This window comes from Pelmatolapia mariae, linkage group LG4 (assembly GCF_036321145.2).
Source record: "Pelmatolapia mariae isolate MD_Pm_ZW linkage group LG4, Pm_UMD_F_2, whole genome shotgun sequence".
Classification (NCBI taxonomy): domain Eukaryota; kingdom Metazoa; phylum Chordata; class Actinopteri; order Cichliformes; family Cichlidae; genus Pelmatolapia; species Pelmatolapia mariae.
The window spans coordinates 3,479,063-3,506,677 of NC_086230.1; the positions used below are offsets into that span (position 1 = coordinate 3,479,063).

Genomic DNA, 27,615 nt, shown 5'->3' on the forward strand with positions numbered 1-27,615 from the left:
CGGATCAGGAACGTTCAGAGCTGATATTGTTTCCGCGGGGAGGTTTTAGGTTGAAGCGCCGTCTCTGGTTCTTCGTCGGTGAAGTTCGTGAAAGCTGCCGAGCTGAGGAGCGTAAAAGCAGCTACAGCGCGTTCTTAGTGACAGCTTCCCGCCAGTGTTGCTGGGAGCTCAGAGCCTGTTAGAATGAGAGCTGTGTGCTTTTCAGCGGTTTGAGACCAACTCGGTTTCTCTTTCATTTAGCCTGGACTGGTTTGTAAACATGGAGCAGCCAGCCAGTGTCACCTCAGATCCTCTTCAGCGACTTGACGGTACCGGTGAGTGTGTCAGCGGCGACTCGTGTAACTATCAGCATTATTGCTCCGTGAAAACCAACAGACTAAAGAACAGCTTCTTCCTGTGGGCTGTCGGAACTATTAATGCAAACTAAGAGTGTGAACAGACCTCTCCAACACATCCACTCTGACACTGATGATCATCTATGTGCAATATCTCAGTCTTTCCATGTTCTGTGAAATATGTTTTATTGGCTCATGTGCAATATCTTTGGCATGTGCAATATTTTTCGGTCCTGTGCAATATTCTGATCTCAGTAGAATTACCATCTCCACCCTAAATGACCATAGCCCCTCCACCCTTATTTATTTATTATACTATATAACTGCTCTTGTATACAGACCCACAATGTTTCTGTTTCAGTGTTTCTTATGCATACTCCATGTATATAGTTTCACTCACATATATGTATACATATATGCATTTAATTTAATTTATTTATTTATTTGTTTTCCCCTTGTTGTATATTGTTTTCTCTTCTTACCTTTGCACCTTTGTGGTCCAGCTACCCAATTTCGCTGTTCAAGAAACTGCACAATGACAATAAAAAACTCTTAAGTCTCTGAGTCTAAGTAAAGGTCTTGAGCATGTATGACAGAAAGGGAGCGAAGGGGAAAATGGAGACAGAAAGGCAGAGGAAAGGCCAAGGACCGAGTACTCGTGCTCCAACTACTGAGACCTGCGTACTCATTGCAGAGACCTGAGTTCTGTTGTGTTTTGCATTTGCTGCATATCCCTCAGTTTCTCTCTTTACTTTATTGCCATTCAACCTTCTAGGAGTAACAAAAAGGCACAAATAAGTCACAAAAGAAAAGTTGTCATAGAATTCTGTCACACTGATCATTCACATTAGTAAGTAAACTGAACACAGATGGAAAGCCCAAGGTTACATAGCAGGTAGTGAAATGAAAAGGCACTTTAGCTGCTACTGGAAAACAAACAAAGAACAAAGGAGGGAGGGAAAAATACACAAAGCTAGAAAATAATGAGGAAGTAAACTGGAAGGATAGACAGGAAGAAGATGGAAAAGGAAGACTTTTAAGAAGCTTGAAAACAAAGGTTAATGACATGAAAAGCACAAAGACTGTGAAAGTCTTATTCATGTGAGTGAATAAGACTTAAGTTGAACCAGTTTTAATAGTATTTTAAACAATGTAGCCTTAAATGAATGAAAAGTAAACTATGAGTAGCTGATAAATGCTTGCTAATGCAAAAGGTTTGAAAGTGCACAGTAATGAGTGCACGATATTTTGGGGGGTTTTATGTTAAGAGAAATTTTGCAGCCGCTGATTAAGTTGTTATTTTTTGATGCATCTCCGTATCTCGTTTTTATCTTCCCACATCTGTACAGGCTCCTCGGTTTGTGCAACAACTTTGCTTACGTGGTGATGCTGAGCGCCGCACATGACATTCTCGAGAAACAAGAGTCACGAAATGAAACAGCGTCTGTAAGAAAACAAATGTGTATTTAAATATGCACTGCTCAAACAAATGAAAGGAATACTTGATCATTGGATTCTGGCACAAAGTCTTTAGGGATGTTGATCTGTCCAATCAGGAAGCAGAAACTGTTGTGAATGCATTTGACCTGCTTAGGTGCAAATGAAAGAGGCATAAGGTGCACTGGAGGAGTAACAACAACTATTTCTATGTCACTGCTCATAGTAAGAGAAGGTACCTGCAGTCTATTCAGAGTGCACAGCTCTAACCCAGCAGCAGGACTGTCATGTAAGGAGAAGCGCTGCCAGAGCTCATATACTCATCGTGTCCCAGGCAGAGGATGACTTTGGTTTCCTCTGATTCCATTTCCATTGTTACATTTTTTCCACATTAAACTGCACGATGTGCTTTACCAGTTCAGATTCTCAAGTTAAAATCTCATTCATTGAGATCTGATGTGTGACTCAAGTATTCCCTTTATTTTTTTAGCAGTGTAGTTTGGCACTGTTCACGTTTCAAAGTCGTTCTATGTTTAGGGTTAAGTGAACTTCTCAGCTCTTACGAGTGGAAAAGAGGAAAAGAGGAAGACCTCAGAGGAGATTGATGGATGATAGTGAAGGAGGGCATAAGGATGGATGGTGTGGCAGAAACTAAAAGCTGTATCATTTGTGTCCACAGATGTTCAGTTGTTACATCTTTCTTGGCAGGCTGTGCTGTTAGCTGACATCCTACCAACACTCTTCATCAAACTGTTTGCTCCCTTCGTGATCCACAAAATGCCTTATGGGTAATTATTACTTTGATTGCTGTTCTTTGTTTCCACTTGCTGTGTTTTTACAGTAACTAACAATCATCACTCACATTATTGGTACGAGCTGATTTCACTGCACTGATAATAAAAAATAGTTGTTTCTCTGACAAACTTGCAAATGACAAAAACTGTGACGTCCTTCCTGTTTTACAGTAGTGTGTTTGTATCAGGTGTCAGGATTTTAGCCCCACTGGCAACATGAGGTTTGAGTTTGGTTTAAAAAGAGAAAGAAGAAGAAAACAACAAGAACTTTGTTTTATTTGCATATTATTTCCACTCACTCCCACCTTTGGCGCTCTTTTTGTCCTGCTGCTAAGCTGCTGTGATGTCTTTTGGCAATAATGATCTCCATTTGTTTTCGTCTGGCTTTAATGTTTTCATGTATATAAGATGTTAAATTTTATGAATGAGAGCTTAGCAGTGACCAAACATATGAAATTGGAGCAATAAACAAACCTACTTGGTTAAAGGCTGTGCCTGGTTTCAGTGGCCTCAGCTGACCTCAGCTATATGTTTTGTAGTCAGGAAGTCAGTTGTTAACAGACCAAGTACTTCTTGCTGTCTGCATAAAAACATCGCTGTCATGGTGCTTTCCAGCTTTCCTGGTTAATTCCTGTTCTTTTATCCCAGTGTTCGAGTGCTGTTCTGTGCTATCATGGCAGCAACGAGTTTCCTCCTGGTGTCCTTCTCCTCAGCTGTGTGGATGAGTATTCTCGGTAAAGCAATCTGTTAATAATTCAGATCAGATCTTTTATCATTAAGGGTCTATGATATGGCTCTGATGAGCTTTTAGAAGGTGGATTAGATAAAAAATTTGAGTTATTTGCTTCGGTTTAATTTCTTCTTATCTACTGTGAGCATCTGTGGTTGTTCCACAGAAGCTTGATAGAGCTTTACTGCTGCTATAAATAATCATTTATCGGACCAGTTCACGCTTCTGTCAAATACACGTATCAAAGAATTTATGAGAAGTAGGCAGTTTAATATGAATCAGCAGTCGGTTACAGGACAGCGATAATGCTTCGATGAATTTTCGGCATGTCCCATGATGAACAATGGAGCCATTTTAATGACCCTGTTTGTCCTGCTCTTTTTCTGTGTACTAGTTTGTATTGGCATCACAGATCTACTGGAAGTGCTGGATACCAGATGCAAAGATGGCCCCTGCTTGCTAGAAATGTCCTGATAGGCTATAACGGGCTTGTGCGGCTAACTATTACCTACTAAAACACTGTCAAACCCAAAATGAGGACGTGGGCCCAGCTAGTGAAATATTTTATAACACAGTAGAGAGGTGAGTCTGGAAATGATATTTTACATCACGAAGAGGGGCGAATTTGGCATTGATATTTGTATTAGTAGGTTAAGGTGAATGCTTGCACAAATAGTATTTTAGATCTGTGCTCACTCTCTGCTACTGAGAGAGTTCAGTGTTTTCTGTGGGCTGTGTCAAAATATCATTAGCAGTAGCATTAGAAATGCTGTATTTTAATAGACAACGCTATTTCAGACATTACTGTTAGAATCAAGCAGACCTCTATGTGAGTAAAGTGAGTCAGTAAAGAGCAACTAAATTTGATTCAGTTCACCAGTAAGTGAGGTCCTGTAAATGAGCTCTTTTTATTAAAGTTTGTCCTTTCAAACAAAAGAATAAATTCTTCCACTTCACTCACTCTGATCACGTTCTCTGTCGCTGTGTTTGTAGGAGTGATCTTTGCCAGTATCAGCTCAGGACTGGGAGAGTTGTCCTTCCTCTCTCTAACAGTATTTTTCAGCAGGTAAACACTCTTCACTCATTCTTTTTGCCAATTTTGAATTTGTGTGTCTGTTGTGTCGTTTACATATTGTTGTGATTTACATTGCTGTGCTTGGGAGTCACCATCTACCGGAACCAAATTTCTTGTATGTGTTTGCACATATACATGGCCAATAAACACGATTCTGATTCAGTTGCTGTTCTCTTATTGAAGATTCAAACAGAGCTTGTCCAGATTAAATGACTTGGGTCTGTGACAAAGTATAGGCTAAAGTTTGCACTTTTGAAATTCTACTTTCTTTACAATCTTTGAGTTACTGCATGATGACAAAATTTGCATGAATTTTACATAAATTTCCATTCACCATTTTCACCCTGACGTCACCCATTTGTTTCTGGAGTGTCATAGTGTTTTATGGAGCCAGAAGCAAGCAGAGGTTGGAGTGCTGTCTCCATAAGTTGTGCACACACACACACACCTGCTCATTAATAAGTTACACACTAAAAAAAAAACAAAAAAACCAGCAGATCTTTCTGACTTGGACGGTCTGTGGACATGTGCACCACAGAGTAGGTTATATGATCTTTCAGATAATTTAAAGACATCAGCAGCACAAATCAGCTGGCATCAGTGACTGGCTGTGCTGATGCCTAGCAGAGAACAGATGGACTGCTACAGGGTTGCAAAAAAAAAAGTTATGGAGTTATCAATCTGATATTCTTGATATCAGAAGTTTTCCATTAAGTTAGGTCATTTGGGCGCTTGACTCTAAATATCAAGATCCACAGTGACAGAGCTTTTTAACAGTAACTTCAAGAAAATCAGCCAAGTTTCCTTCTAACAGTAATCCTGCCTACAGCTTAGACTCACAGCAGATAAAGTCCCGGTCTGAAATGAGTTTAAGAAGCTGTGAATGGTCTTCCAACCGTGTTTTTATTTTTACTCTGGAACATTAACGGTGGTTTTCTGCCTGCTCCAGGAGTGTACTGGAAGGCTGGGGCTCAGGCACTGGTGCTGCTGGTCTTATTGGAGCCCTCCTTTACACAGACCTCATCCAAGCTGCCCTCCGAGCTCAGACAGTTAGTCCATTCATCATTTTTAGAGTCCTGTATGAGTGCAGTGAGACTAAACAAGGGTCCAATTTTGAATTAAGCTCCTGTCGGTCTAAGGTGTAGGTAGCCCAATGCTTTCATCTGTGGAGATGAGGTGGTGGCCAAATAGTCACTTTAATTGAGTTCAGTTGACTCCAGTTCACTTCAGTCATACGAGACATTGGCAGGATGTAGTTTGTATTTCTTGTTGAGACTTTTTCCCTGTAAACTGTGTATAAATGAAGCTGAAACTTACAGATAAAATGATTTGTCTTCTTCTTCATCCCAATGATTTTACCAGCTATTTCTTCCTGCTGGTTTGTCCACCTTCATTACCTCAGTGGAGGACCAAGGAGACTGAGTATGCAGCTTTGGTCTCTGAGGACAGACAGCAACTTCTGGACAGTTCAGACGAGGAGGAGCCCGAGAGCTCCACCACAGGTAAATGTCACATTAGAAGGGTGTAGCATGGAATCAGCAATAAACTGAAATAAAGTTCAGCGATCAAATCCTGTAAAGACAAACCCTGTTTCATTGTTTGATATATCTGCTAACTGAACACGAACACATGAGTTCAAGTTTCTGAGTCCTCCACGGCATCAGTTTTGTTTTTCCCCAAGAATACACAAATGTTAACATTTTAAGCAATAATTTGCACAAAAAGGCAGATGCAACAAATATGATAAAGATTTAAAATCATTTGAATTTGAAGTTTGTCCACAGAGACTCACGTTTTCTCACAATGATGACTTTACACTGTTGCCCAATAGACACGTCTGACAGATCCGAGAGCGTTGCTTTGCTGTTATCTAATCAGATGATCATTAACACGTGTCAGTTTATCTGTTTGACATGGTGAGAGGAAACACACTATTCTACATTTCTATTGAAATTGATAAAAGGAGGTCATCACTTAGTGGAAGATGTGTCGTTCAGATGGAAAATAGTGAAATAATTCAAAGGTGTATTTATAGCACTTTTAATTACAACAGTTGTGTTGACCAAAGTGCTGTACAAACATACAAATTACACAATAAAATATTAATATCAATTAACATGCCAAATAGCTAATAACAAATAAATAAGTAAATAACTCTCATGCAGTATTAAAAGCCAGTGAGTAGAGATGTTTTAAGATAGGATTTAAGAAGATTGAGGGTAGGAGCCTGTCTAATGTGGAGAGGCAAATCATTCCACAATTTAGGCGCCACGACCGTAAACACACGATCACCTCTAAGAACCAACCTCGACCTTGGTGTGGCCAAGAGCAAAAGATCACCCGATCTAAGAGAGGCATGTAAGGCTGCAGTAGGCCTGACTGATACCCTGGGGCCTGTCCACTCAGTGCTTTGTAAGTCACCAATAAGATTTTATAATTGATTCTAAAACGTACAGGGAGCCAGTGAAGCGAGGCAAGCACCCGGGAGATTAGTTCATTTCTCTTCGTTCGTGTCAAAAGTCGAGCAGCGGCATTCCGGACCAGCTGGAGCCGTGCAAGACAAGACTGGCTAATAGCTACATATAAAGAATAACAATAGTCCAGTTGGGATAAGATGAAAGCATGAATTGCCAAAGACCAAAAAGATCTCACCTTGGATAAAAGCCTCAGTTTAAAGAAAGACCGCTGTACAACTAAACTAATCTGTTTCTCAAAGGTGAACTTACTGTCAAATATAACCCCCAAATTTTTAGCATGCGATTTGATAAAAAGCTCTAAACTGCGCAAATTAAAATGTGAGGTGCTAGAATTGCAACTTGGTCCAACAACGATCACTTTGTTTTTGTTTTCGTTGAAATTAAAGAAATTAGAGGCCATCCAGGCCTTAACTTCGCTTAACTATATGTCTGGATGAATGCTCAAACATCCAGGTAAGGAAATCCCAGAACATTGTGGAGGTGGTGTTTTCAGTGGGAGAAACGCTTCAACATTAGAGGAGAATTCAGCTGATGAGAATGAGCCTGTTTCAGCATAACTCAGGGAGGACTCAGGGTCAGGAATTAAAGGTCTTTAGGACATTCCTGCAGTTGAACTAATCCACATGTATACGTTTATTCAACAGAGAAGACTGATGTAGAATTGGATTTAAAGCACAACATTAGTTTATATTTACCTCAGCTAAGAAGATAGAAGTAATGTTATTAATCTGTCAGTCAACAGGATTATAGCCCAAATTTTAAAATTGCAAAACAGGGCTCACTTTATATTTTTATTATTTTATCATTTGAAGTCTAAACAACAGCAGACCTCTTTGGCATTGTACATATATTAGTCAGCTATAACTGACTACACGATCAAATATTAGTTTCACTTGCAGAAACTACACAGCTTCATCTTCACTCTCTTACTGCCTCCATTTAAACTATGCATGTTCCTCTCTCCCTCACTTACTGCATGGTAGTTCTTAACATGTAAATAAAAGGTGTTTGTGTTTTCCACAACAGATTCCTATAAAAAGAATAAGCGAGACAACGTTCCTCCAGGACCATGGTGCTACATATAACATGTAACAGACAATCAACACCGGACTACATAAAGTGCAAGTATACAAAAACTGCAAAAAACATCGCAGCACCAGAAAGAGCAGAACGATACAGACACAACAGTGCAATAGAAACGTGCATCAGTGACAGTTGGTTGTGCAAAAAACTCTGAGCTTTGTGCAAAATGTAGCTTGATGCATGAAGGTGTGCGTGTTTGTGTGTGTGTGTGTGTGTGTCAGTCCAGTGTGAGTGTTCAGTAGTCGTTTGGGGGAAGAAACAGTTTCACGGTCTGGCAGTGAGGGCCTGAATGCTCCAGTACGTCTTTGCCAGAAGGCAGCAGAGTGAAGAGTGTGTGTGAGGGGTGTGATAATTTACTCTAATTTGCTCATTTTTGAGCAACAGTGTAGCCAATTCAGTTCAAACTTGAGCGGGGCTAAGAGCAGTGGATAATGAACTGTTTCCATGAGGGAGCGTGTAATGCACCAACAAAACAAATGCAGTGTTATGACAGGTTTTAACAGTTTTTTGATTTGGGGTCTTGGAAGCCGAGACTGTTGTTTCCTGGAATAATTTGACAGCTTATTAAGAGAGCAGGGTTAACTGGGAGACGGTGCTGAGGTTATTTAGAGTTTGCAAGTATGAAGCTGAATTCAATGTGCAATAGAATAGAATTCAACTTTATTGTCATTGCACATCTCACAAGTACAAGGCAATGAAATGCAGTTTGCATCCATCCAGAAAGTGCTTTGGCAATAATATAGATATATTACAAAAATGGGTCTATTATAGGTATGTTACAATGTACACGGTATAAAGGTATGTTATGAATATGCTATAACTATAAGTATGTACAGGCTGTAGTGAGTGTACAAGCTATGTACAGGATATGAACAGGATATAAATATTCAAACTTTTAGATTAGATTAGATAAAACTTTATTAATCCCTCGGGTGGGTTCCTCCGGGAAATTCGGTTTCCAAAAGCACAGCACCGACAGAAGTTACAGAATGTGAGCAGAATACCATATATACACATATATAAATACAGAGACATATATAAATAAAGAGTATACAAAAGGGATAAATAGAATAAATAGGAATAATAATACAAGGGAATTGCACATTTCAAGTATTGAAGTCTTTTTGCACCGTTGGATATTAACAAAAAGTATTGCACAGTGAAGAGGCACTACAGCTTAGTTGTCCCCCCTCCTTTGTCCTCCTGTTTCCCCTCCCTCTCCCCTCCAGAGAGGAATTAAACCGTTTGATGGCGTGTGGGACAAAGGAGTTTTTAAGTCTGTTGGTTCTTGTCTTTGGGAGAAGCAACCTGTCACTGAACAGACTCCTCTGGTTGTTTATGGCCGTGTGCAGAGGATGCCCAGCATTGTCCATAATGTCCAGCAATTTTTTTAGTGTCCTTTTCTCTGCGACTGTCACCAGAGTGTCCAGCTTCATGCAGACCACAGAGCCAGCCTTCCTGATCAGTTTTTCCAGCCTGGATGAGTCCTCCTTTGCTTTTTTGCTCCCCCAGCACACCACAGCATAGAAAAGTACTCCAGCAACCACCGACTGGTAAAACATCCTCAGGCGCTTCCTGCAGATGTTAAAAGACCTCAGCCTCCTGAGGAAGTACAGTCGGCTTTGGGCTCTTTTATACAGGTGCTCTGTGTTGCATGACCAGTCCAGTTTGTTGTCCACCCACAGCCCGAGGTACTTGTACTTGTTGACCACCTCCACCTCCTCCCCCTCTATCTGAACCGGCAGTGGACCTGCTCTGGACCTATACAGTAATATGAAACTATACAAGTTATTAACAGTTGTAGAACTATAATTGTTATCGTACAGAATGATTGTCTGTATAGAATTTACAGTAGTGCAGTTTAGATCAGTGAGATATGTGGCTAATTTCTACAGTGGTTATATAAAGTGCTAGTGGTTGTGAGTGGTGGTTCGGTCCATGTTATTATTGTGTGTATGAGGGTACAGTTGGACATTTTTTGTTTTTGTCTAGATGTGTGTGTGTGTTCAGTTATAGGTGACTGTGGGTGTGTGTATGTAAACTGTGTGATGAACAAAAGACAATAACATGTTAATGTGTATCTCTGTCTTTTCACTGCTCCACGCTAAATTCACTTCAGTACTGTTACAATAAAATATCTGTATTATTAATGAGGCCTAGTTGCTGAGGAGCTACACCGCGCGCTCACTACTCTCCGGGCTGCACTCGTACTCGTCATGATAACATCTCCCTCTCTTGTTCCAGATAAACTGATGCCTCTAGCAGCTGTCACGACCTCATCAGGACAGAATGATTTCAGTGTTAAATTTGATGCAATCTGCTAACATAAGTATCTCGTGGCTGCGTGACTCATTTAAATTGTCTCCTCTCATAATGTTGTGCTCTGAAAGGGAAATATATACACAATAAAACCATCTGTGGAATAACTGTCCAGGCTTTTGGGTTACTCAGCTGACGCTGGGCCTCTTTAGTAAATCTGGCTCTACATAGTTTGACAATTGACAATTTTGACCATTCAGATTCTTTCTTGGCTCTGTCATGTGATTGAAAGCTGATACCAAATCTTCTTTTTCCTCAGGACAGAAGAAAGTAGCAGTGCGTTGCTCTGATGCATTCTAGCAGCTTTACATTTATCCATGAGGCCAAATTGTAGCCAGAGTCGCTCATGTGACTGATACTGATACTCAATGTATTGGCAGTTGCTTCCTATTGCTGCTCAACAGTTTGTATAGTTGTCACCTTACAGTGGCCTCAGTGAGAGGCTGCTATGTGCATATGTATCATTTAGTACCCAGAAATGAAATCAGCATAAAGTACAAGCCGTTGTTTCATTGATTTGTAATTTCTGACCACGTTATCACAGCTTTCTTTTTGCAAACTGAGGAGAAACTGCAGTGTTTGTTAACACTTAACAAAGACAGAGAACATTAGGCTGCTGACTTCATCTCCCTCTGTGGGACTTCACAGTTTATGTGAATGAATTGTCGTTTTAAAGTTCTGCTGCTTATTGGGAAATAATGTTCTCTTCCTCTTGAATGTAACAGAAGACCAACCCACCGGGCCTCTCAGTTTCAGAGAGAGACTGTTTGTTATCAGAGTAAGTGCACTGTTTACTTGTTTGATCTGAAACTGTTCAGCCAAACTGTTACTGAATTTGATTTCTGTGAGCAGGGCTTGTGGAGGTTTGTGCTTCCACTGGGAGTGGTCTACTTAACCGAGTATTTCATCAACCAGGGTTTGGTGAGTCCTCTGGTGCCCTCTAGCAGCACACTCAGCTCACTGCATGCTGTTAGTAAAACTTGGCTCTGATTTTGTGTGATGTTGTGAGAATATTGAACCAAGAATATTTTTTCCCCCCCTCTGTAAGATGGAACTCCTGTTCTTCCACAATATCTTCCTGACCCATGCAGCTCAGTATCGCTGGTCAGTGATCCATTACAGAGAGTATTCAGTATGAATGACTTCATGCAGATTGTTTGGGGTGTGCAGCTCTACTTGTTTCTTGTTTGCATCCTCAGGTATCAGACTCTGTACCAGCTTGGTGTACTGCTCTCTCGATCCTCTCTGCGCTGTGTGAAGATCAGGAAAGTGTGGATTCTCAGTGTTCTGCAGGTGAGAAATGAGAATAAAATACAAATCAGCACCAGAGGGATGTCTGGGTTAAGCTCTGCTCCCTTTTTTGGACGAGGTAGAGGAGCTTAACCTGCAACTTTCTCTGACTGGCTGCTCACTACAAACAATAGATTTGAACATCAGTATTTGTGGCTGCTGTGCTCAAAGTGTGTACACACAAATATGTGTGTCTAATCTGCCTAATGTGAGTGTCTGAATTTGCACTTGAAGCCATTTATAATTCTTACCTTGCTTGATCTGCTGCTCACCACAAACAAGCACGAGAATACAGTTTGCACCTTTAACTGTATATTTATAAGTTTTACAGCTTTTCCTACTGATAAAAAACATATTTATGGACATTCATATTACACAAAGTAATTAAGCAATAAACAATAAATGAATGTGTTTTTCTTTCTACTATGGACACTTCTGTTTTTTTTACGACAACAAAACCTACAAAACTGGACAGTCTGCGGAATGAGCAGGGTCAAAAGTATACATATCACTTTAGTTCGGTTGCCTTTTTGAAATGAATCATTGGCCAGTGTTCAAGAAAAACCTTAAAATATCTTCAGAAAGCCGAGAGAGTTTAAAAAATGACAAGAAAGTTAGGTTACTTGGAAGCAAAATATGAAGAAAGTAAGGGCTGGTCAAGACTTTACACAATAATACATACATACATATATATATTTACATGTCAAGTCAGTACAATTTTTGCTGGTTTCACTGGTTGAGGTGAAGTTACTGTATAGACTTATTAAAATGCCACAAATTAGACCAAAACATTAGCACACAAGTAATGAAACTCTGTACTTGATGAAGGTGTTGCTATGGATGTGCAGGTGTCATCAGTGTCTTTTATTAAAGCGTGAACAGGAATTCATCAAATTACAAAAAGGACCTAAAAGTAATGCTTTAATGCAAAGAAGTCTGGTAACTGAATCAGGGTCAACTTCCATTAACATGCAGTGACTTTGCAATACAGGAAAGCTGAAGGTTTCTCAGACAACTGGACGTAGTCATTTATGAAGGTCAAATACTGTGTAACGTCAGTATAGACGCCAGGGTGGTTGGCGAGGCCACAACTGCCAGGACTCCCATGACTCATGATTCCCACCTGCACAAATTTCCCCCCTTTACGGCACACCAGGGGACCACCATAGTTTCCCTGTGGAAATAAAACACACAACACTGACTAGTGTGGCCTTTTTGTTCCTGTTTAGGTCTCATTTAAAACACAGCAGATTCAATTATACACTATAAAGTAACTAGTAACTACAGCTGCCAAGTGAATTCAGCTGAGTGAAACTAAAGTACTTCATGTGTGATAAATCAAGTGTTTTCAAAGGTATAATCATCTATTCAATTAAATGCAAAAAAAAAAAAAAAAGAGTTTAAAGAACTCATATAAAATAAAACTCACTTTGCAGGCATCCCTTCCCTTCCTGTTGGCACCACAAAGTGTATTACAGGCTATCTGAGGATACGTCTCCATACAGGTACTCCGAGGCATGATGGAAATTCTCAGCTGTTGAAGGGTTTCTGGATTGGGCAGTGGTACTGCATGGACACAGGAAAAGTATGGAAGTGACGGTTTGGAGCTAAATCAGTTTTATTTGAAAAAGTGATTTGAAATAGAAATTTTACATTTTGGTATTTAACAAACTAAAAATGTATTTCAAACACTAAATGAAAACTATTAAATTGAATGAATTATTTTTTCAAGCAAATCTTTTTTGTTTTTACAGTTTCGGGGGGGGGGTGGCTTCTATTTCTTTATTTTATTATAAATCAAAAAATTTTTGTTTCAAACCCGTTTTTCATATTTCAGGTCTTTTTTTCTGCTTCAGACTTTTGACTCTGATTTTGTGCTGTGGGCATGTATCAAAGGGCGGGGCATAAACTAATGATTGACAGCTCCTGTGTCATGTTCGTTAAAAGTTAAAAATGAGCCCTTTGGTTAGAGATGGCGCTCCTTCAATGAATGTTGCCAGCACTAGCCGAACAGCAAAGACATACGGTTTCTGATGATCCTGTGATGGACCATATTGATATACACTGAAATTATAGATGTAATAAGGTGGGGGATTCAAATTTGAAAATAATGGTACAGGATTTGAGGTCGAGTCTTCGATTCCTCTACAGTTTATACCTCAGCTCAGCCCAGCCAATCAGAAAACAATATTCTCTGTTGCTGGGGTAAAACTGGAGCTGTCAATCATTTGTATATGCCCCGCCCCTCTCCTTGGTACACGCCCACAACTCACAACAACGGGCTCAAAAGTCTGAAACTGAAGAAGAAAAAAACACAAGTGAAAAACAAACAAAAACAAAAAAACGAAAAATTATCAATGAAAACGAATAATTCAGTCCAAATAAAATAATTATTTTTTCTATACACACTCTATTCAATATAAACATTTGGAATTTCATTTTCAAATCACTTTTCCAATTAATAAAACTTCTGACGATGATTTAGCTCCTCAGTGATGTTTCTTATCTGTAAAGTGCTTTGGCATGCAAAGTGTATGCGCACGTTATAAACATCGGTTTTATTGGTGACGGTATGGATATTTACAATAGAGTACAATGTGAGCCTGCCTTGATACAGCATGTATACTTTAAAGCCTACTTTCTGTGCTTAACTTACCACCATTTCCCACTTCCCCCCAGCCAGTCATCCAACAATCAGATGATGGACCAAAGGTTTCATCCCTGTCAGGCAGAGCCACTGGCGCAACATCTTTCGAAAAGGCAATCGGTCTCTTCAGCTTGATCAGAGCAATGTCATTTTCGTAGTTGCTGTTGCCCAGGTCTCGGTATGGAACGTAAGGAACAAAATTGGCTATAGCCATGTAACGGTGAGCATTCTTTTGCAGCTGATATGCGCCGACACTAACGAACGATCGATGATAATCAGGATTGCTGACAAAACAAACACACACATTAAGTCTCATGTATTTTGGAATGACCAAGCCTTCAACAAAACAACACTACACATGGGTTTTGTGGACACTGGTGCATTCAGCAGTTTAAAGCGCTGCGCATGTTCTTCCATAGTTGGTAGGGACCAAAAGAAAAGGAGCAGCAGTGGAGTAAACATTACATTAGTTTGGACCTGATGCAGTGTCTGCTGGGTGTGTAAATATGCAGCTACTCACTAAAAACACAGCTTAAAATGCTGAAATGTGCATATGGTGTATTTAAATACTGACTGAGGCCTCCAGGTCTGAGACGTTAGGCGAGTGGGAAAGTGTCCTGAAATGATTTTCTCTTTATTGGCCAACAGTAAAGATCCCTATAATTAATTATTCCCCAAAAATACTCACATGCAGCGTGAAGCTTTTTTGTTCTGACTGATCTGGAAGATGTTCATAAAAATAATGAGACATGTTACTGCAAACACACACAGACTTACTTAGCCACGCACTGTGCAGAAGTCAGCACCCACTGCTTTGCAATGATGGTGCCGCCGCAGCGCCATTTCACCGTTTTCAAATCATTAGATGTCATGTTTAGGTGAACCATCCATGGCCACATACCCTTTTGAGCATCCTCTGCACCAATGATGGAGCTCCTCACTTCATTTCCCAGTAGACCTGAAAACACAAACAAAATGCTGGATGTAAGTTTGAGGCATCTAAGAAAATTAAATCCCATCAAAGTAAGAGCTGTTTGCTATTTTGCTCAGAATGGATGATAAACATTAGAGCATCAGTCTATCACTCTGAAATCTGGGCTCTGGAGTTGGGAAATTATGGTTCAGCATTTTTCTCTCTCACCACCACTGTTGTGGAGCAGTACCAACACAGTTAGCAGAAGTTTGCAGAAAGCCATGGCTGTGATGAAGAACAGTGTAGCAGTGCCTCTGCATGGTGAGAGGGGAACAAGTGCAGCTTTATATGCACTGCTGGAGAGATGACTATCATTAGTCCCGCCCTTTCCATCTCAAACCACACCTAAAAAAAACCCTGTACATGTGTTTTTCACATACAGTGGAAAAATAGTTGAAGAGTTTGGTTGAATATTTTTGCAATGTGTCAAGGTTTTTACCTCTATTGTTTCATTATCTGCACTCCAGACCTGTTTGATGTTATTCTAAAATTGTTCTCTGTGTTTTGCTTATGTCTAATATTTTTACTTATATTGTTAAACAGGCTGTAGTGAACATATAAATATAAAATAAAGTGTTTTGCAAGTATCTTTATGATGTTTTATTGAACCTATATTATAGTCAGTCCTCTTATTAGAAGTCTTTTCTTTTGGTTTACTGAACTGTGATTTTGTATTTGTTACGATCTCTGAAGAAGGCATTTTTTGATGTAAAGACTTTTTGACCAGATAAAAAAAGAGAAACATAACTATCACTTTTCCCAAGCCGATTGCAGCTTCTACCTGCTGATAGGAATAACGTTTCATCACTCATGAAGATCTGTTTGACATATTATAATAAAAATCTAACTGTGTTCTTGACATTATTTGAATTTGAGCAAACTGAGTATCTCAGGCGGATCAGGAACGTTCAGAGCTGATATTGTTTCCGCGGGGAGGTTTTAGGTTGAAGCGCCGTCTCTGGTTCTTCGTCGGTGAAGTTCGTGAAAGCTGCCGAGCTGAGGAGCGTAAAAGCAGCTACAGCGCGTTCTTAGTGACAGCTTCCCGCCAGTGTTGCTGGGAGCTCAGAGCCTGTTAGAATGAGAGCTGTGTGCTTTTCAGCGGTTTGAGACCAACTCGGTTTCTCTTTCATTTAGCCTGGACTGGTTTGTAAACATGGAGCAGCCAGCCAGTGTCACCTCAGATCCTCTTCAGCGACTTGACGGTACCGGTGAGTGTGTCAGCGGCGACTCGTGTAACTATCAGCATTATTGCTCCGTGAGTCCCTAACGTTTGCTTTATCCTCTCATTTATAGGTCGTTGCGTACAAATCCGCAACTGGATTGGATTTTGGTGAGTGTCCCGATATTTTCAACAGATCACCGATAAGAAAGATTCCTCTTATTTCATCTAAATATACATTGTGTCGTATCTATGGTAAAAGACGTTTGCTCGTAAGCACTTCGTATATGAATAAAAAGAATTAATGATTGTGAAAGTGAAGTCCACAGCTTCGTCATTTCTCATTTCTCCCTAAACTTTAATGGAATTTTAATGAACTGTGATAAGAACCTATAGGGACACGTCACTGTTTTGTTTAATCACGCGCAAAAATGATGAAATGCTTTTAGTTCTTATTTGTATAATCCTCCCTTACCATGGATCGGATCCTCCAGCTGTGGGCCCCGCCCCTTTTATGTATTTTGGGTTAAAGCAGTTTTAGCTCCTCCAGCACATGCACTTCAGGAATTGCTTCAAGGTGGCACACTGAGATTGGCTATTCACTGTGTGTGCAGTCAGGTCTTTGTGTGGAAAAACGACAGACTTGAGTCGGCACTGGGAAAGCAAAGATGATAATCAGGACTGAGCAGGAGAATAATCAGTAGCCTTTCTTGTACATTCAAGTCTTCGCTTCAGATCTATCACTGTATCTTAAGCACAGTGTCGTATGTCATGTCTCTTCCTCGCCTCCTCACGGCTCAACGCACACGAGAGCGACTCACACATGAGTAAAGGTCTCGAGCATGTACGTATGAAAGGGAGCGAAGGGAAAATGGAGACAGAAAGGCAGCACCCACTGCTTTGCAATGATGGTGCCGCCGCAGCGCCATTTCACCATTTTCAAATCATGAGTACTCAGTCAAGGACCGAGTACTCATGCTCCGCTGCATACTCATTGCAGAGACCTGAGTTCTGTTGTGTTTTGCATTTGCTGCATATCCCTCGGTTTCTCTCTTTACTTTATTGCCATTCAACCTTCTAGTAACAATAAAAAGCCACAAATAAGTCACAAAAGAAAAGTTGTCATTGAATTCTGTCACACTGATAATTCACTTTAGTAAGTAAACTGAAGCACAGATGGAAAGCCCAAGGTGGCGTAGCAGGTAGTGAAATGAAAAGGCACTTTAGCTGCTACTGGAAAACAAACAAAGAACAAAGGAGGGAGGGAAAAATACACAAAGCTATAAGAAGATGAAAGCTAGAAAATAATGAGGAAGTAAACTGAAAGGATAGACAGGAAAAAGATGGAAGGCAGGTTGGAAAAGGAAGACTTTGAAGAAGCGTGAAAGAACAAAGGTTAACGACATGAAAAGCACAAAGACTGTGAAAAAGTCTTATTCATGTGAGTGAATAAGACTTTTTCACAATTTTAATAGTATTTTAAACAATGTAGCCTTAAATGAATGAAAAGTAAACTATGAGTAGCTGATAAATGCTTGCTAATGCAAAAGGTTTGAAAGTGCACAGTAATGAGTGCACGATATTTTGGGGGGTTTTATGTTAAGGGAAATTTTGCAGCCGCTGATTAAGTTGTTATTTTTTGATGCATCTCCATATCTCGTTTTTATCTTCCCACATCTGTACAGGCTCCTTGGTTTGTGCAACAACTTTGCTTATGTGGTGATGCTGAGCGCCGCACATGACATTCTCGAGAAACAAGAGTCACGAAATGAAACAGCGTCTGTAAGAAAACAAATGTGTATTTAAATATGCACTGCTCAAACAAATGAAAGGAATACTTGATCATTGGATTCTGGCACAAAGTCTTCAGGGATGTTGATCTGTCCAATCAGGAAGCAGAAACTGTTGTGAATGCATTTGACCTGCTTAGGTGCAAATGAAAGAGGCATAAGGTGCACTGGAGGAGTAACAACAACTATTTCTATGTCACTGCTCATAGTAAGAGAAGGTACCTGCAGTCTATTCAGAGTGCACAGCTCTAACCCAGCAGCAGGACTGTCATGTAAGGAGAAGCGCTGCCAGAGCTCATATACTCATCGTGTCCCAGGCAGAGGATGACTTTGGTTTCCTCTGATTCCATTTCCATTGTTACATTTTTTCCACATTAAACTGCACGATGTGCTTTACCAGTTCAGATTCTCAAGTTAAAATCTCATTCATTGAGATCTGATGTGTGACTCAAGTATTCCCTTTATTTTTTTAGCAGTGTAGTTTGGCACTGGTCACGTTTCAAAGTCGTTCTATGTTTAGGGTTAAGTGAACTTCTCAGCTGTATATTTCTATCATTGTTTCCCAGACTTCAGCCTCACTGCATGTGGACTTCCAAGTTGGGAACAGTAGCAACAGTAGCATCTATGACTGCAACCCCGTCTCTACTGCGGTAAATAAAGGTTCACTGCACTGATGCAGTAAAACGTTTGTTCTGGGTGTTTAGTGTCGAGACAAATGTTGTAAACTTTTGACTGGTTCACAGTTTGTGCTCTCGTTTAGAAGCGGTGACTTCCTTTTAAATGTTTATTTTAAAAAAAGACAAATGTCACATGATTAATGAGGTACTGAAACTAGTATAACACTTAACCAAAGAAGGATAACAGCAGGAAAACTTCCTACACTAATAAGGCTAATGTGTACATATTAACAAAAGCATATTCAATCAATAAATACAGTCCGATATCTGGTATAATAACAGATATACTGTAGATTGTATCTTAGATAGTAAGTTAGGAAACATGTTCATGTTTGTAGTCAACAGTATTTAGAGGATCATAAATATTTCAGGTTCCTGGAGGTTATGAAAAACTCATAAAATGTTATTATCATTATAGAGACATTACTGAGCACATAGATTTATGTATTATATGATTTAGTTGTCATGGCCATTACATTATGGTGGACCAGCCAAACACCATCATTCTAGTAGCACACTCCACATAAATAATGTATTCTGTTTGTTGGTGCATTTGAAAGTGTGGAAAAGAAAACGGTCTAACATGTGTTCTTAGTTTAATCCACAAAACCCAAAAATAAATGCTGAGTTTTATTTCTGGTTGTTTCCCAGCTTCATTAAAACTATTGATACATGTATGAGGCAGCAGTGGTGAGGTGTGTGGTAGGAGTGACAGATTGGTTTAAGGTGGGGGTGGCATGCACACTCTTTACTCTGAGCCCATTCTTGATTGTGATTGTGATGTTCAGGCAGGAGTCTCTGTGGACGATGATGTTTGCAGATGACGTTATGATCTGTAGTGAGAGCAGGTGGAACAGAGTGTGGACAGGTGGAGGTAAGCGTGGGAGAGATGAGGACTGAGCATCAGTCAGAGAGAGAGAGAGAGTGCGTGAAAATGGAGAAGGTAGATAAGTTTGAGTACATGAGATCGGTCATCCAAAGCAATGCGCAGTGCACAACACGGAGGAGTGGAGACGAGTGTAAAGGGTGGTTTGTGACAGAAGAATGACAGGAGGACAGAAACTGGATATGTTGGACAAAGGATGTTAGATATGGATCTGCCAGGCAGGAGGAAAAGAGGAAGACCTCAGAGGAGATTGATGGATGATAGTGAAGGAGGGCATAAGGATGGATGGTGTGGCAGAAACTAAAAGCTGTATCATTTGTGTCCACAGATGTTCAGTTGTTACATCTTTCTTGGCAGGCTGTGCTGTTAGCTGACATCCTACCAACACTCTTCATCAAACTGTTTGCTCCCTTCGTGATCCACAAAATGCCTTATGGGTAATTATTACTTTGATTGCTGTTCTTTGTTTCCACTTGCTGTGTTTTTACAGTAACTAACAATCACTCACATTATTGGTACGAGCTGATTTCACTGCACTGATAATAAAAAATAGTTGTTTCTCTGACAAACTTGCAAATGACAAAAACTGTGACGTCCTTCCTGTTTTACAGTAGTGTGTTTGTATCAGGTGTCAGGATTTTAGCCCCACTGGCAACATGAGGTTTGAGTTTGGTTTAAAAAGAGAAAGAAGAAGAAAACAACAAGAACTTTGTTTTATTTGCATATTATTTCCACTCAATCCCACCTTTGGCGCTCTTTTTGTCCTGCTGCTAAGCTGTTGTGATGTCTTTTGGCAATAATGATCTCCATTTGTTTTCGTCTGGCTTTAATGTTTTCATGTATATAAGATGTTAAATTTTATGAATGAGAGCTTAGCAGTGACCAAACATATGAAATTGGAGCAATAAACAAACCTACTTGGTTAAAGGCTGTGCCTGGTTTCAGTGGTCCCAGCTGACCTCAGCTATATGTTTTGTAGTCAGGAAGTCAGTTGTTAACAGACCAAGTACTTCTTGCTGTCTGCATAAAAACATCGCTGTCATGGTGCTTTCCAGCTTTCCTGGTTAATTCCTGTTCTTTTATCCCAGTGTTCGAGTGCTGTTCTGTGCTATCATGGCAGCAACGAGTTTCCTCCTGGTGTCCTTCTCCTCAGCTGTGTGGATGAGTATTCTCGGTAAAGCAATCTGTTAATAATTCAGATCAGATCTTTTATCATTAAGGGTCTATGATATGGCTCTGATGAGCTTTTAGAAGGTGGATTAGATAAAAAATTTGAGTTATTTGCTTCGGTTTAATTTCTTCTTATCTACTGTGAGCATCTGTGGTTGTTCCACAGAAGCTTGATAGAGCTTCACTGCTGCTATAAATAATCATTTATCGGACCAGTTCACGCTTCTGTCAAATACACACAGACACCAAACGTACCAGCCCCAAACTAAAAACAGCCACCTTTAAAGCAGTAGTGATACTGGCACCACAGATCTACTGGATAGAGCTGGATACCAGATGCAAAGATGGCCCCTGCTTGCTAGAAATGTCCTGATAGGATATAACGGGCTTGTGCAGCAAAATATCATTAGCAGTGGATGGAAATTTGTTTTTTTTTAATACACAGCCCTATTTCAGACATTACTGTTAGAATCAAGCAGTGAGTAAAGTAAGTCAGTAAAGAGCAACTAAATTTGATTCAGTTCACCAGTAACTAAAATGTAACCATTGTGGCTGCCCACACAGGTGCTGTAAGTAAAATGAGCTCTTTTTATTAAAGTTTGTCCTTTCAAACAAAAGAATAAATTCTTCCACTTCGCTCACTCTGATCACGTTCTCTGTCGCTGTGTTTGTAGGAGTGATCTTTGCCAGTATCAGCTCAGGACTGGGAGAGTTGTCCTTCCTCTCTCTAACAGTATTTTTCAGCAGGTAAACACTCTTCACTCATTCTTTTTGCCAATTTTGAATTAGGCTGCTGCTCTCTTATTAAAGATTCAAACAGAGCTTGTCCAGATGACAGAACTTGGGTCTATGTCCAAAGTGTAGGGTAAAGTTTGTGAACAAGGCAGAGTTTGCACAGTGCAATTCTTTGAATTCCTGCATAAAAACAAAATTTTATTTGTATTTTATTTTGCTGTGTGGAATCCTGTTTCTGCCAGGACTGAAGTAAGAATAGCTTGAAAGCAGAATCATTGAATGGAAATTACTTTGATACACTTTCTTAATAAAAATTGTGAAAAGATAAAAATTATAAATAAAATAATAATTCATTAAGTCGATATAATAAAGTCCAAGTGAATTAACTGCTATGTATAAAGAAAAATTGAAAAAAAAAAAACCCTAATTCTATGTGTCAGAATTAAATGAACAATACCAAGTGTACAGTATTAATGTAGGTTTGCATTAAGTAATTTTACAGTAGTTTAAATGTAAGTTGAGAGTAAGGGGATTGGGTTGTTTTATAAAAACAAAACTTTAGAGGGGTTGGGATTGTTGACAGTTGTAACTAAAATAACTAAAAACTGAAATAACGCGCTTTACACTACATTCAGTCATCCACCCATTCACACACTGGTGATGGCGAGCTACATTGTAGCCACAGCTACCCTGGATTGCACTGACAGAGGCAATCTAATCTGTTGATTGCTTCAAAAGACATCAGCAGCACAAATCAGCTGGCATCAGTGACTGGCTGTGCTGATGCCTAGCAGAGAACAGATGGACTGCTACAGGGTTGCAAAAAAAAGTTATGAAGGAGTTATCAATCTGAGATTCTTGATATCAGACATTTTCCACTGAGTTACGTAGTTTGGGCGCTTGATTTTAAATATCAAGATCCACAGTGACAGAGCTTTTTAACAGTAACTTCAAGAAAATCAGCCAAGTTTCCTTCTAACAGTAATCCTGCCTACAGCTTAGACTCACAGCAGATAAAGTCCCGGTCTGAAATGAGTTTAAGAAGCTGTGAATGGTCTTCCAACCGTGTTTTTATTTTTACTCTGGAACATTAACGGTGGTTTTCTGCCTGCTCCAGGAGTGTACTGGAAGGCTGGGGCTCAGGCACTGGTGCTGCTGGTCTTATTGGAGCCCTCCTTTACTCAGTCCTCATCCAAGCTGGCCTTTCACCACGGAATACACTGCTTATCATGCTGGTCGTCCCAATCACTATGGTGGTAAGGTAAGTGTGCAGGGACAAAGATTTTCTTACAAATCTGGATTTTTGTGTTGTGACTCATCGCTCACTCAGATAGTTAGTTTTTTCTTTGTGCTTTGTTATTTGTGGACAACTCTATACATACTTTTCTGTGATGCAGCCATTTGTAGTTTTTAACATTTGTAGAGCTCACAGGTGTTGAACTCCAGGCCTCGAGGGCCGGTGTCCTGCAGGTTTTAGATGTGGCCTTGATCCAACACAGCTGATTTAAATGGCTAAATTATTTCCTCAACATGTCTTGAAGGCTGTATCCCAATTCAGGGTCTGCAGCCTTAAAGGCTGCATTTTAAGGCCGATTACGTCACAGCGACGCGACGAAGGCTGTCCCAATTCAAAGGCTGCTCGAAATGCGGCCCTCAAATGCGTCCTTCATTTCCCTGAATTTTAAGGATGTGGCGGTGTAGACTTCGTGGCCCAACATATCCCAGAATGCATAGCGCGGCGGTGGGTGTGGATAATTTTGCCAGAAAAAAACGGCGGAAGAGGGGCGCCCAAGAGTAAACTTTTAAAAGTAAGTACTGAATATTATGTCACTTATTTATGTGCAAATGTTTAATAACGAAGAACATTAAAACATTACTGTTGGCCACATGTCGGCAAAGTTAAAGCCTTTACTGTAAAATATACGCCGTTCAATAGTTGACCTTAATCTTACAGAGAATGTGATGATTTCATGGATATTTAAAGTAAGCCCTGACAGAAATTTAGTAATGCCAACATATTGAAAGAACAATATTTGTCTGTTATATATAATACATTTATATATATACAGTGTCAAAGGAACCTGTCTTTGAATGAAGATTTAAGGTGACAGGAAATATAAATAAATGAAGCTTGACTCTTTACTGAAGCTCAGTATTTGAAACAGAGTTCATTCACTGCTGTAATAACAAATACTGATTGAAATAATAACTTTAATATTGGCCATATTATATTTACATTACCAAAGCGAGATGACTTTAGTCTCATGAACAACATTAACTAATTGTTATTTACTAGCTAATCTTAAAATGACTGTTCAGTACAGAAATGAAGCCCAATAATCATGATTTCACAGTCCCGTGGTCTCAGCCTCAGATACTTATCAAATCAAAGCTCATGTAGAAACAAACAAACAAATGAACAAAAGATTTTCTCCTTCATTTCTGTCAAACAAAGCTGTATGAAACGTTTCCAGCTGTTAGTATCATGGTTGCTAGGCAGCCTGGGCAGCGCGACGGATGCTAGAGCCGCTAGACCGTCCCATTTCACAAGCCTCGCACTTCCGGCCTTACGCGGCCCTTGTGGACCGTTAAGGCTGCGTACTTTAAGGCTGCAGACCCTGAATTGGGATACAGCCGAAGTTCTCCAGATGCCTGCTAATGAAGTAATCATTTGATTCAGGTGTGTTGACCCAGGGTGAGATCTAAAACCTGCAGGACACCGGCCCTCGAGGCCTGGAGTTCGAGACCCCTGGCTCAGACAGTTGGTCCATTCATCATTTTTAGAGTTCTGCATGCCACAGTGAGACTTAACAAGGGTCCAATTTTGAATTAAGCTTCTGTAGGTCTAAGGTGTAGGTAGCCCAATGCTTTGATCTGTGGAGATGAGGTGGTGGCCGAATAGTCACTTTAATTGAGTTCAGTTGACTCCAGTTCACTTCAGTATAAATGAAGCTGAAACTTACAGATAAAATGATTTGTCTTCTTCTTCATCCCAATGATTTTACCAGCTATTTCTTCCTGCTGGTTTGTCCACCTTCATTACCTCAGTGGAGGACCAAGGAGACTGAGTATGCAGCTTTGGTCTCTGAGGACAGACAGCAACTTCTGGACAGTTCAGACGAGGAGGAGCCCGAGAGCTCCACCACAGGTAAATGTCACATTAGAAGGGTGTAGCATGGAATCAGCAATAAACTGAAATAAAGTTCAGCGACCAAATCCTGTAAAGACAAACCCTGTTTCATTGTTTAATATATCTGCTAACTGAACACGAACACATGAGTTCAAGTTTCTGAGTCCTCCACGGCATCAGTTTTGTTTTTCCCCAAGAATAAATTAATTGCATAAATTAAGCAATAATTTGCACAAAAAAGGCAGATGCAACAAATATGATAAAGATTTAAAATCATTTGAATTTGAAGTTTGTCTACAGATTTTAACATCCAGGTAATAAAATCCCAGAACGTTGACTCTGTTCATGTGGAGGTGGTGTTTTCAGTGGGAGAAACGCTTCAACATTAGAGGAGAATTCAGCTGATGAGAATGGGCCTGTTTCAGCATAACTCAGGGAGGACTCAGGGTCAGGAAATTAAAGTTCTTTAGGACATTCCTGCAGTTGAACTAATCCACATGTATACGTTTATTCAACAGAGAAGACTGATGTAGAATTGGATTTAAAGCACAACATTAGCTTATATTTACCTCAGCTAAGAAGATAGAAGTAATGTTATTAATCTGTCAGTCAGCAGGTTTATAGCAGGGCTCACTTTATATTTTTATTGTTTAAAGTATAAACAACAGACCTCTTAAAAGTTCTCTTCCTTTTTTTAATGGATGGATGTGTGCTGGTAGTCCATAGGAGCTTTGAGTTTTGCAGGTATGTGTTGTGGCTGCCTATTGTCACTAAGTGCAGTGTCTCGAAAGAGCCAATAATGTGGGCTACGGTGGATTATGTTTGGTCTTCAGTTGGTTCTTTAGCTTAGCCTCTGTTTCACAGAAGAGTCATAAGAGACTCTGGTGAAGTGGGGAAGTGAAACTGCCTCAAAACTGTCTGCTGCAGTATTGTTCATGTTTGTCTCGTGTGCTTTTTTTGGTCTTTGATTTTTCTTAATGCCTCTCTGTCTTCAAGGTGAACATGCTGTTGTTTCCTTTTTAACCAATCAGCATTTGACCTACACGAAGTATGACTGCATTGGCAGAGGTGTAGCGCACATGTGCATGCAGGTTACCTGAGTTTTTGCATGTATCAAATGACACATCTGCAGTGGCATCAAACATTAGTTTCACTTGCAGAAAGTCGTCTGTACACAGCTTCATCTTCACTCTCTTACTGCCTCCATTTAAACTATGCATGTTCCTCTCTTCCTCACTTACTGTATGGTAGTTCTTAACAGGTAAATAAAAAGCGTTTGTGTTTTCATAAATATTTCATAATAAGAGCCCAGTTAAGAAATTAAGTGTTTCTATCCAATGAAGCACCAAAGTGCTTTTAATTTGAAACAGTTACAGGAAAAGCTGAGGTCAAGTCAAGTGACTTTATTGTCATTTCAACCATGTTCAGGGCTACAGTACACAGTGAAGCGAGACAACGTTCCTCCAAGGCCATGGTGCAACATATAACATATATAAAGTGCAAGTGTGCAAAAACTGCAAAAAACATTGCAGCACCAAACAGAACGATACAGACACAACAGTGCAACAGAAATGTGCATCAATGACAGTTGGTTGTGCATGTTTGTGTGTATGAGATTGTGCAGATAAGTGTGTGACGTTTGGGGCAAGAAACTGTTTTGCGGTCTGGCAGTGAGGGGCTGAATGCTCCGGTACGTCTTTGCCAGAAGGCCAAATTGTAGCCGGAGTAAAATACGAGCGCTCACAGGCTCTGCAGTAGCTGTCTCAGTTTCTGACCACCCTTTGGAACACAAATTTGTGTGCTAAGCTAAACGGATCACATGTTCCTCTCTGTTCTCACTCATGTGACTGATACTGATACTCAATGTATTGGCAGTTGCTTCCTATTGCTGCTCAACAGTTTGTATAGTTGTCACCTTACAGTGGCCTCAGTGAGAGGCTGCTATGTGCATATGTATCATTTAGTACCCAGAAATGAAATCAGCATAAAGTACAAGCCGTTGTTTCATTGATTTGTAATTTCTGACCACGTTATCACAGCTTTCTTTTTGCAAACTGAGGAGAAACTGCAGTGTTTGTTAACACTTAACAAAGACAGAGAACATTAGGCTGCTGACTTCATCTCCCTCTGTGGGACTTCACAGTTTATGTGAATGAATTGTCGTTTTAAAGTTCTGCTGCTTATTGGGAAATAATGTTCTCTTCCTCTTGAATGTAACAGAAGACCAACCCACCGGGCCTCTCAGTTTCAGAGAGAGACTGTTTGTTATCAGAGTAAGTGCACTGTTTACTTGTTTGATCTGAAACTGTTCAGCCAAACTGTTACTGAATTTGATTTCTGTGAGCAGGGCTTGTGGAGGTTTGTGCTTCCACTGGGAGTGGTCTACTTAACCGAGTATTTCATCAACCAGGGTTTGGTGAGTCCTCTGGTGCCCTCTAGCAGCACACTCAGCTCACTGCATGCTGTTAGTGAAACTTGGCTCTGATTTTGTGTGATGTTGTGAGAATATTGAACCAAGAATATTTTTTCCCCCCCCTCTGTAAGATGGAACTCCTGTTCTTCCACAATATCTTCCTGACCCATGCAGCTCAGTATCGCTGGTCAGTGATCCATTACAGAGAGTATTCAGTATGAATGACTTCATGCAGATTGTTTGGGGTGTGCAGCTCTACTTGTTTCTTGTTTGCATCCTCAGGTATCAGACTCTGTACCAGCTTGGTGTACTGCTCTCTCGATCCTCTCTGCGCTGTGTGAAGATCAGGAAAGTGTGGATTCTCAGTGTTCTGCAGGTGAGAAATGAGAATAAAATACAAATCAGCACCAGAGGGATGTCTGGGTTAAGCTCTGCTCCCTTTTTTGGACAAGGTAGAGGAGCTTAACCTGCAACTTTCTCTGACTGGCTGCTCAC

The 27,615-nt window shown here is 40.1% G+C and overlaps 2 protein-coding genes across 15 annotated transcripts in view; both read left to right on the forward strand.

Moving 5' to 3' along the window:
• Positions 1-14,702, forward strand: LOC134625832 (battenin-like). Of its 6 annotated transcripts, XM_063471149.1 has the most exons (11): positions 1-314; positions 1,685-1,781; positions 2,481-2,560; positions 3,215-3,300; positions 4,290-4,362; positions 5,734-5,873; positions 10,976-11,028; positions 11,103-11,171; positions 11,299-11,354; positions 11,450-11,543; positions 14,220-14,702. In XM_063471149.1, the coding sequence occupies exons 2-11, from the start codon at positions 1,722-1,724 to the stop codon at positions 14,343-14,345; spliced, it is 837 nt and encodes a 278-aa protein (XP_063327219.1). In that variant the 5' UTR covers positions 1-314; positions 1,685-1,721; the 3' UTR covers positions 14,346-14,702. The 6 variants fall into 6 exon arrangements, 5 of the variants coding, with proteins under 5 accessions (XP_063327219.1, XP_063327222.1, XP_063327223.1 ...); XM_063471152.1 differs by lacking the exon at positions 1,685-1,781 and having other exon boundaries at positions 3-314; XR_010093764.1 differs by lacking the exons at positions 1-314; positions 1,685-1,781 and adding an exon at positions 12,977-13,125 and having other exon boundaries at positions 1,806-2,560; positions 14,220-14,328.
• Positions 14,322-27,615, forward strand: part of LOC134625819 (battenin-like) — a 16,735-nt gene continuing 3,441 nt past the window's right edge. For 2 of the 9 annotated variants that reach the window (XR_010093762.1, XM_063471128.1), the window contains exons 1-13: positions 15,839-16,368; positions 16,454-16,490; positions 18,005-18,101; positions 18,676-18,759; positions 20,030-20,109; positions 20,761-20,846; positions 21,517-21,589; positions 22,695-22,838; positions 24,586-24,725; positions 26,928-26,980; positions 27,055-27,123; positions 27,252-27,307; positions 27,403-27,496. Coding sequence is in view for 6 of the 9 variants with exons in the window: in XM_063471128.1 (XP_063327198.1) it covers positions 16,314-16,368; positions 16,454-16,490; positions 18,005-18,101; positions 18,676-18,759; positions 20,030-20,109; positions 20,761-20,846; positions 21,517-21,589; positions 22,695-22,838; positions 24,586-24,725; positions 26,928-26,980; positions 27,055-27,123; positions 27,252-27,307; positions 27,403-27,496 (1,068 nt within the window). In the remaining 3 variants the exon portion in view is untranslated. Of the gene's footprint in view, positions 14,408-15,835; positions 16,369-16,453; positions 16,491-18,004; positions 18,102-18,675; positions 18,760-20,029; positions 20,110-20,760; positions 20,847-21,516; positions 21,590-22,694; positions 22,839-24,585; positions 24,726-26,927; positions 26,981-27,054; positions 27,124-27,251; positions 27,308-27,402; positions 27,497-27,615 lie in introns of those variants that run through there. The other 7 variants (XR_010093761.1, XM_063471126.1, XR_010093760.1 and 4 more) reach the window with 5 other exon arrangements.